At 43.3% G+C, this 10,143-nt stretch overlaps 1 protein-coding gene across 1 annotated transcript; it reads left to right on the plus strand.

Annotated features, from left to right (window-relative positions):
- Positions 1-411: 411 nt before the first annotated feature.
- LOC149289570 (transcription factor E2F3-like) lies at positions 412-9,937 on the plus strand. Its single transcript, XM_089490456.1, has 7 exons — positions 412-714; positions 3,463-3,574; positions 6,695-6,914; positions 7,189-7,347; positions 8,528-8,642; positions 8,881-9,016; positions 9,681-9,937. Exons 1-7 carry the CDS (start codon positions 412-414, stop codon positions 9,935-9,937), a joined length of 1,302 nt encoding a protein of 433 aa, XP_089346582.1.
- The last annotated feature ends 206 nt before the right edge of the window (positions 9,938-10,143 follow it).

The following is a 10,143-nucleotide window of genomic DNA, read 5'->3' on the forward strand; positions in this document are numbered from 1 at the left end:
ACCAATCAGAAAAGCGGAAGGGGGCCTGGGTGTGGATATGCAAATACAGTTTGAAAAAGACGGCGGGAAATCTGAGTTTCGCGGGTGGACCTTCGCGCGTAAACCGCATCCCTTCATTCATTGTCAGCTTCCTGGAGCCATTTTTCAGCCGCGGCGGTGGCGGGGAGGTCGAAACTGGGGCCCAACTACTCTTAGTCACACAATCCGCCTCCATCTGCGTCCCCCGGTGGTCGATACCCCTCCGAAGGCTTCATTCCATGCAAGCAGGGGGTCTCCTCTTCATACATCCCCAAGTATTTCCGATTTAGAGGCTGGGGCCGTGCGGATTAAAGGGTTTAGACGGAGGAGACCGAGGCAGCCCGGGACAGAATCGGCGCATTAGGAGAATACCGGGGAGGCTTGCTCAATAAGATGAGAAAAGGAATCCACCCCGGCCATGAGAAGCTGCTAATTCCCGGGTTCCAGGGCTCGGACAAGGGGTCCAGCTTATCGGGGGGGTTCGTTGCCGGGGGAGGCGGTGCAAGTATACTCGGTGCAGGAGGAGGCGGCGGATACCTGCAGATCCTCTCCTCACCCGGCCCGCTGCACAACCAGCAAGGACTGTGTGTAACCGAGCAGCAGAACCAAGCACCGGCGGCCAGCTACATCTACTCCACCCCGCACGGACCAGCCGGTAGAGCCGGCCTGCTGCAGCCCGCACTGGGGCGCCCTCCGGTAATTGCACGGCACTAGTGACACCCCCTCAGCCACATACATGCACACGTGTATACCTGCACATATATGAATAACTGCATGCCCTGCGGTATACATAGCCATATCACATGGCCACGTACCGTGTCAACACATTCACGTGTGTTCAGGTTCTGGGGGCGGGGAGGCCACCCGCAGATGCAGTTATATGCGCGGGTGACCCTGATATTTCGAGGGGGGCTGCCGGGAGCGGGTGGGGTATCGGCTTGGTCTATAGGAAGGTATCATGCAGCTTTCCGCCCCGGATGGGGAAGGGGAAAGGTCACCTGGGTATTTTCAGTTTTTGCATCTGTCACCATGGGGGAAGGGGCGGGGTGTAAAGTGAAAGTCCAGGTCGTAGAAGCAGAATCATTATTTTTAGGGGCAATTCTAAAGGAGGGGGGGGTAGATATTTTGCCTCCCTTGAGCTTTTCTTTTAATACTCTGAAAAGGCTAGCCGTTCTGTGCTTATGGCCAGTAGCATTGTTGGATGCATCAGGGAAACTTAAACTCTGAGGTGGTCTTATACCCCCCTACCCATCATTTTTTTTTTATCTCACACTGTCTGGGGCTCTAGGTCTCCAGGGTCATTTCCCTTCCCCCACATCAGTGCCTTGTTCTAGCCTGAGATTTCTGTTGCCGAGGCCTGCTTAGAGATGCCCCGGAAGGTGGATTTTAAAGAATAATTAAATGGCTGGAGAGTAATGCCAGTGATGAAGAAAAAAGGCGTCTTTAGTAGTTGGATCTGAGATTGCCCCCTTGTTGGCTATATATTATTTAAAGAAATGAGCAGTGTGTACTGTCAGGTAAGTGCGCTTTATTCCAGGTGGTGAACTGTTCCTCACAAACCTGTATCCAACGTGTGGGTTTCAGTGGGCTTCAGGAAGGTCCTATGTGGGGTCAGCGGAGACAATAACTTGCTCTCCATGTTAGCCGCATGCAGTCATGGTTTTGTTGGGACTGCGTCCGTTGGGTCTTCTTTGCAATGTTCTAGAATGGATTGGCCTGGAACGTGCTCTGGTATCAGGCAACCAGCACTGCAGGGAGTCTCCCTATTTATAAAACAATTCTTTCATTTGATGCTGCTGGCCATAATCTGCAATTTTTTTTACGCAGATCAGATGTGTAGATTTAGTTTATTAATCGTGAATCACTTCACCCCAGTGTAACACTATACAATCCATGCCTTAAGGTATCTAATTTGTACATGACACATTTGCATGTATGTTATTCCTATAGAATATCCCATTTAGGGAGATCTTGGTAACGCTCGTCGTGAGCCGAGGCGTGCTTTGTAGTGGAATGGTAGGCCTTGTGTTTTAGACTTAATAGTCATGCCTCAACTTCCGGTTCAGAAAGTGGTGGTGCCAGACACCCCTGTCCAAGTGGTCAATCTGGCCACGCTTTAATAAAAACGCTCTAAACCAGTGGTGATTATTGGATGTGTACATTCTTGGGCTTTGTGCTCTTTCTTATTAAACAGCCAATTTGAGACATCTTCCCACCACCTCAGGATCTAGGGTATTCATGTCCTGTGTTTTATCATTTGGCTTCTGCAATAAAATTGACTATAAAACCCCTCAAATAACAGAGCCTAGTCCTGAACAGTTTATTCTATTGATCATCCCTCATGCTGTGGATTGATGACATGTCAACTGGCGTGCTCTAAGTTGATGGTTTAAAGACAGACTAGCCAAGCCAACTGTTCATACTTGTCACAACTTGAATAGCATGTAGGCAAAGAAAACCAGAATCATTGAGTGAAACTACTTTCTGTATTTGCTAACTAATCTGAACATTGGGAGGAACTGAACTCAGAGTGCCTTTTTAAAGGTCTTAGAATGTTGGAGTTCTGACGTTTCTGCACTTACATGGAGCTTCTGTGCACCTTAAGATCTGTCTCTAATTACCTGCTATTTTTTTTCTTATAGCTTGTCAAATGATCAGCGTTTCTGGGACACATTGGGGTCTGTTAGCTTTGCAGTAGGTTTGGTATCTCTTTGCATTAATAAGGGCAAACACTGAGGTTCTCGTGCAAGGGGGTCTACATTGGCCCTGTATAGACACTGAAAGCTTACTTAAAACCTTTGGGGCTTTAACCAGGTGTTATAGGGCCAGCTTAGCCCTTCGTGCAGGAGAAGCTCAGTGGTGTTGCTCTTCATAATGCGTAGACATCAGGCAGCTAAAAAGTGATGCCATAAATAAGTGGTCTTTGGAGCAGAAACTAGAAATCTGTGTATCAGATTTATTAGGGTTTGTTGCCATGAGACATGGCTCATCAGACGGTTAATGTTATCTTGTCACACCTCACTTTAAGAATTCCATGTAAAAATATGACTCGGATATTTGAAAACATTCCGTCTAACTCCATCCATAAGAACTTCCAGTGAAACCGTTAGTTACAAAAGTTCCTAAAAAGTTGCATTTGGAGGTGTACAACTTAAGTTACTCCTCTTAGTGGTTTATTACACTCTGTTTTGTAGTGTTTAGCCCATGCAGTTGTGCTCCAGAAACATGATTAAAGGCCGGTACCCCTTCCGTTTCCTAGGGTAGCTTAGTTGGCATTTCTGCTTATTTGAAACATCTTGTGACAGAATATGTAATTGAGTGGAAATTAAAAAAAACACAAAAAAGAGGTGGAAGATCCTTCATGCCTGATTTTAGACCTTGTAATGGATAAACTTGGCTAATTATACAATTATAAAAAATGACACGTTAACCTTTTGCCCCCAGGCAAAGAGACGACTGGAGCTTGGTGATGGAAGTCATCAGTATCTCTCTGAAGGCCTTAAGACTCCCAAGGGGAAAGGAAGAGGAAGTACGCTATGCCCCGACAGTCCAAAAAGTGAGTGCTTCTGTGGTTAGGTGCAATATCGCAAGTACTTGATGGCTTTCTTACTCAAAATAAGACCTTTCTTCGCATGTTTTGTATTCATAACAAACACACATTTCTTGCCCAGAAAGACCCAGAAGCTCCCTTCTTCATGCTCCATTTCCAAAGATGTATGGGTTGCTCTGTTACCAGTGAAGCACTGTGTATATCAACCAGTGCAAAGCCTTTTCGCTAACAAGGACAGATTGGCCTGGGGTAGAGCCCTGCGCGGGACTGGTTTTCTTAATCCCGCCCACCCCGATTTTGTGACCATTACCGCCTGCCCCCGCCACATATGTGTCCGCCCCTGCCTGCCCCCTCACCTTGTTCCTGGGCGGAGCAAGAGAAGGACGCTGTGAGGGAGCAACTCGAGGGCAGCCTTGCAGGGCTGCGAGGGAAATCTGCAGTTCAGGTAAGGAGGTGGGCTAGATTGGCCACCAATGTGGCGAGAGTGGAACACCCATATTGTGGGATTGGACAAAAAAAATCAGCGGGAGCAGGATTAAAAAAGCAGTCCTGCACAGGGCTCTAGATTGCACTACCTCTACCACTGTATTAGGATTAACAGTACCAATTGTGAAAGTCTAGCTTTACTACTTAATTTACAAAAACTGAGCCATATGGATTGGACAAAAGTCTGTCTCCCTGACCCCCCCCCCCCACTTGCATCTGATCGCAGATACCTGTAAATAAAGCAACAATCGGGTGCGATTCAATTGATAAGAGTCACTATTATGGTGTTTGTGTCAGTATTCATATAAGTATTGTTGGGTTTGCTTCCATCAAACACAGAAAGCTGTTGTGTGGCAGTGTCTGCTTTACTAATAGAAGAATAATTACTTTTGCTTTATGCATAGCTCAGATCCCACAAGGCTCTTAATAAAGTGTTTTGGGGGGGGTGGCATATAAGTAGTATGCAAGACATGCATTTCATGGCCTGCCAAATTCTACTAGCCCACTTCCTATGAATAATAGGACAGTGTACTAGTGTAGTAATCCCCATGTTCATTACTGGGTGCCGCAGCATCTGCCATCTGCTAGGCCCATATGAGGCATCCCTTTGACCTAACAGGGCAGCACGATCGCCCTACTGGTCTGATTTAGGCATTTTTTACAGGTAAAAATGCCACTGATGACATAACTAATGTCCTGCGTCCAGCCTGTGCTTCCTAGTAGTATGTGGCCTCTTAAACGGACACCAATGTAGACTTTAGCTTGGACAAAATACATAGAGGAAAAATGGAAGTGTGATAAGGTGCAACCTTAGTACCACTTTGTGCTTTCAGTTTTGTGCTTGTGTAGTAACATCTCCTTGTGTGTGATATACTCCTCCAGTGCTGGCTTTATGAAAGCTGCAGTCAGGGTTAAATTAGGCGCCTGGACAAATATTCCAGTAAGCAGAGCTATTGCCACATTAACAAATATAGAGAAGCAGATTTTGCACACACATAGGATAAGGGGACTCATCAGAGCAGTGCTTTATACTATGAAGAAGGGCAACTAATTGGAGAGGTACCTGCTTTTTGTGTGTTCATTGGTCATCGTCAGACAGCCCAGCTGAACCTTTATTATATGCTTACCTCCCTGTGATGGTCCTCGGACCCCACTTCTGCTGGGCACCAGCAATGCTGGTTTAGTCACACCTCTGCTCCAAGACAATACCCAAGACAACAATTAATGAACAAGATACATGAAATAGATCTATTTCACCTCTTCCACATGCTTTAAGGGGGCCCTAGGAAGCTGCTTAGTATAGGGTGGTCTCACTTCTGATTTACTGAAACTATTAGTACGTTGTACAGGAGTTTGTTCATATAGTACTTCTGCAAGCCTTTAGGGGGTAACCCTTTTAACACGTTAAGTCTGGTATAATAGGCTTTGGTTATAATCATCTGTTTCCTGGGCTGATTGCGTGTATGCCAATGTACAGTCAAGGTACTAATTAAGATCTGGCGATCTTATTTATTATATTTGTTAAATGACCTGCGTAGGATCGCGTGAAGGCACGGTGTCCTCAAGGCTGTTCATCGGTCCAGATGAACTCCAAAGAACACATTGTAAGACAACACTAGAACCACAGAAAACAAACTCTTGTTCTGAAGTGTGTTCATAGGGGAAGGTGGTTCAGGAACTAAACTGTGGAGTCTTAAAGCGTGTTTAAAGTTTCGTAGTATATTTGACCGTGGTTAGCTATGGGAGAGATCTTACATGAAAAAAGTTTCGATGTATATTCTCTAGTGGCTTAAAATTCCACATGGTTGCATCTTGTGTTTTAGCGGTCTAATACAAGTATGGTGCGTGTTTAACTTTTGTGTAGTTTTCAGGTAATGTCTATTTTAGTTGAATGGATCCCTAATTTTGACACATTAGAACTTGGGTATGTTCTTCAAAAGAGGCTCCTTCCTGTGATGGAAGCTACTTCTGCCAGTTAATACTTCCTTTTTTTTTTTTTTTTTTTTTTTTTTTTTTTTACCCAGTTTTTAGCTTGCTGTGGTTTGTGCTAACCTGGCAAAGTACTCTGCCGTTCATATAACAGTCAGGTTGGTTTGTTGTGTACCGGTTGCCTTCATGCACATTGTGTCTTCTGTTAATAATTGCAAGGTAAGCCTTGTTGGTGTCGGATTAGAAATGCAACTCAAGTCTTGTTTAGACGAATTTCTTTATGGGAATTTCTGCAAGCTGCTTGTTTTATTCTTTAACAGAGGAAGAAGTCTGTAGCCATTATTTAAAGGTACATGCAACATTTATTCCCTGCCCACCCTTTAATTCTTTGTAGTGTTGGTTAGTCACAGTGCAGCAGGGGTTAAACCACAATACACCTAATGTTGCACAAAAAACAAAAACAGGATAAACCTCGCGCAAGCATGACCAACAAACCTGTGAAACACCAGTGTGCTAAAAAAAAAAAAAAAGCATGGCGTTTCTGTAAAACTGATTGGGGTCTATTAATAAAAGGCAGGTAAGTAGTGAGTGTGACTTTACTGTGCATTTTGAAGAGGTGGATTTTAGCTACAAGATTTTCACTTTTTTTTTTTTTTGGATTTTTACAGTCCTGTGGCAGTTGAAAAGTTTAACAACTTCACTATTTTCCAGCTCCAAAGTCTCCATTGGAAAAGACCCGTTATGACACCTCGCTTGGCCTCCTGACAAAGAAGTTCATTCAGCTGCTCAGCCAGTCTTCTGATGGCGTTGTTGACCTGAACAGGGCTGCTGAAGTCCTCAAGGTCCAGAAGAGGCGAATTTATGATATCACAAATGTGCTAGAAGGAATCCACCTCATTAAAAAGAAATCGAAAAACAACATCCAATGGATGTAAGTGTCTTAGACATAATGGACTTGGTGAGCGCGGTGGCATTGCCCTTAAGTGTGCCTTCAGGTTACACAGGAGTTTTAGACCTGTCTGTTTCCCTATTTTTTTTTAATTTTGTTTTTTCTTGTCATGAGATTTCTGGCTGAGCTAATTGCTGGAAATGTGTTTCTGGATTCCCTGTCAAAAACATAGAATATTGGCACCAAATAAATTTTGTTGTTAGAACTTTGTACATTTAATACTTTATAAATATCTGAGCTTTTAAAAACTTTTCAGGGGCTGCAGTTTGCCAGACGATGGTGGAAATATGGTTCGATGTCAAGGACTATCTAAGGAACTTTCAGAGCTCACCCAGGAAGAAAACAAACTTGACGAGTTAATCCAGAACTGTACTCTAGACTTGAAACTTTTAACTGAAGACACAGAGAATCAAAGATATCCTTTCTGCTTTGTCGCGTTTACCCTGCCACCCTTTTCTGGTTTGCTGCATGCAGAAAGATTTTCCCCTTTGCAACTGAACCCGGGCTGAAGTCTCTGTGGATGTCCTTTACGGATCATACTTTTGCGGATCTTAGCACTGCGTCTGGATTAACTATCTGGCCTGTACAGAGGGTAAATTCTTGTGATTCATCTGATGACACATTTAGTTGGGTGAGGTTGTTAAATGTCCTGATTTTAGTCTGAATTTAATTTGTAGAGTAATTTCTTCTAATATAGCCTGATGGTTTGTGATGAAAATCATAGCCTCCTTAAATGGTTCCTCGGTCACGAACACCTCGCATGCATAGATCTTACAGAAGATACAGATGCATTCCCTTTGCTGAATTTAGTGGCTCTGGTGCCCATCTAAATGGCTTCAGTTCGCTAACCAGCTGTTTTAGGCACTTTCTATGCAGGACTGGCAAATGGCTACTGGGGCAGTGCTTCTCTGAAATACTGTCTTCATTGAACGAGCCATAAAACATTCCATACAAAACAGTACAATATAAAATGTTAAGTGTTTTTTGCCTGTTGCCCCTGCATCATTTCTAATCTGTCATTCTATTATGATTGTATAAACTAAGAACATATGCAAACTCTTCTCGTACATATAAGTAGCATTACCATTGTGAGACCCCCATGGCGCTGTACGCCATGAGCTTGGATTGTGTGTTCGATTTACTGATTTCATTCCATAGTGCAGGTTCTGTGCTGAAACTGGGTTTGGTTCTGCCCAAATCACTGACTTGGGGCATGATTTTCTGCCTGCGCTTACAAGGTATGGATTTACTTTTACAGTCTGGAAACATCTCATGAGCCTATAGCTTGCTTTGTGGCATCCAAATGCTGTTTGCTTTAAATAGAATGGAATTGAATTGAAAAGTAATGTTTGCACAATTCTCTTATGTGCTTGTGTTAAAAAGATTAAGTTCCCCACTGCCAAGAATTCCCTGCCACCTGCTTGGTGTGTCCATAACAGCACTCTCGTTAACACAGTCCTCAAGGGGCAGCAAGCAAGAGTTGTTCTGTGTTAATGTCTCTGCGTTTTAATTTTACATTAAACTGCTCTGGCTTTGGTACCTTTTTATTAAATTGATGTGAACATATCTGTACATTCTTCCTTAACTTTGGTTACGCTGGCATATGTAACCTACCAAGACATACGGAAAATCGGCGGCCTTCAGGATCAAACTGTTATTGTGGTGAGAGCCCCTCCAGAAACAAGACTTGAAGTGCCTGATCCTGTGGAGGTAATGTGTGTGTGTGTGTGTGTGTGTGTGTGTGTGTGTGTGCACGTGCGCTTCACAAACACTTTGTGTAAAGACTTTGCCTAAACTTTCTCAATCTGAGCAAATTAGAGGAAAACCAGCTTTTTAGCTACAACTATCAATTTAACCAGCCATTTTTTTTTTTCCAGTCATTCATAAATTCCTAATGGTCTGCAAACAGGCACCTGCACGTAGTCATGTATGTAATTCTATTTTCCAGAGCTTGCAGATCCGTTTGTCCAGCAGTCAAGGTGCAATCGATGTGTACCTGTGTCCGGACGAAAATGAATCAAACAGCCCAGTGAAGCCATGCAATTCCGACCATAATGGAAATATTTCAAAGCCAAACTCCAAAGGTAATTGGAAGTGGAATATTTGGTATGAAGTCTAGTCTCTACCATAGGGTTTATTTTTTGTGGGGGGGGCTGGTTTCTTTGCGTTTTCAGGCTGTATTAAAAATGAAATCATATTACATGTGCCCCCATCTACCATTTTTATGGTGCAACTGCTATATAGTGTATTCTCTATTATGCCATTATGGTCTCAACCATAAGCTAAGAGAACATCTTATTTATGCCTGCTGCTTCAGTGACTCCAGAGTACTGCCAATTCCTTCATTTTTATGTGCATATGTACGGTTGGGTTTTGTTAACTTGCCAAACCTGCGTGTTTTGATGTGTACACTTGCAGTCCTCTGATAATCCTTCTAGGAGCAAATGAAACCTTTATACCGAATTAGCTTATTCTGGTATGTAAATTATATTGCATGCTCAGAACAGAGTTTAGATCTTTCATGTTCTAATGATCACCACAATCCTCAACCCCCCACTTAATCTCCTTTTATAAAAGAGCATTGTATCCATATATATATATATATATATATACTTGTACATACCTAACTATGCTCAGTAGCATACGTTTTGAAGCGTGAGAAGCCAAATGGAATGTTCGTACATTTAGTGCATTTATTCAGTGTTGAAGCGAACTTGGCATGTTTTAATAATTGTCTATTTCTTTCAGATACACTGTCTCCTAACTTGGGAACTATAAATTGCTCAGTGGAAGGCATTTCTCCTTTAACGTCCCCAACAAACCTCCTACAACAGACAGAGGATCAAATACCTTTGAGTCTTGACGGTCCATTTGTAAATCTGCTTCCACCGCTCATCCAGGAAGACTACCTGCTCAGCCTTGGTGAAGAGGAGGGAATCAGTGACCTCTTTGATGCCTATGAGTTTGAAAAGTTGCCATCCTTGGATGACTTCATGTGCAGTTGATACATGTTATGCTTCATCACTTTATCAACAGACCAGATTCATTTTCATTGTTTTGTACTTACGAATGGGACCAGACTTCTGGACATCACATCATTACACCGTTGTGTGTTTCGCTCAACAGTCTGCAATGTCCTTGATGAGCGTGCGGTTGCAGGAGCTCCAGTTTACTTGATCCAATGTTTCCTTATGCAAGAGCCATCAGGTGA

The sequence above is a fragment of the Sceloporus occidentalis genome, unplaced genomic scaffold, assembly GCF_023333645.1.
Source record: "Sceloporus occidentalis isolate IW3139 unplaced genomic scaffold, rSceOcc1.0.p SCAF_44, whole genome shotgun sequence".
Taxonomy (NCBI): Eukaryota; Metazoa; Chordata; class Lepidosauria; order Squamata; family Phrynosomatidae; genus Sceloporus; species Sceloporus occidentalis.

Coding starts and splice junctions, on each gene's coding strand:
- LOC149289570 (XM_089490456.1), top strand. CDS start 412: ATGAGAAAAGGAATCCACCCCGGCCATGAGAAGCTGCTAATTCCCGGG. Junction 715..3,462: donor CCGCACTGGGGCGCCCTCCG/GTAATTGCACGG, acceptor TTTTGCCCCCAG/GCAAAGAGACGACTGGAGCT. Junction 7,348..8,527: donor GAAGACACAGAGAATCAAAG/ATATCCTTTCTG, acceptor AACTTTGGTTAC/GCTGGCATATGTAACCTACC.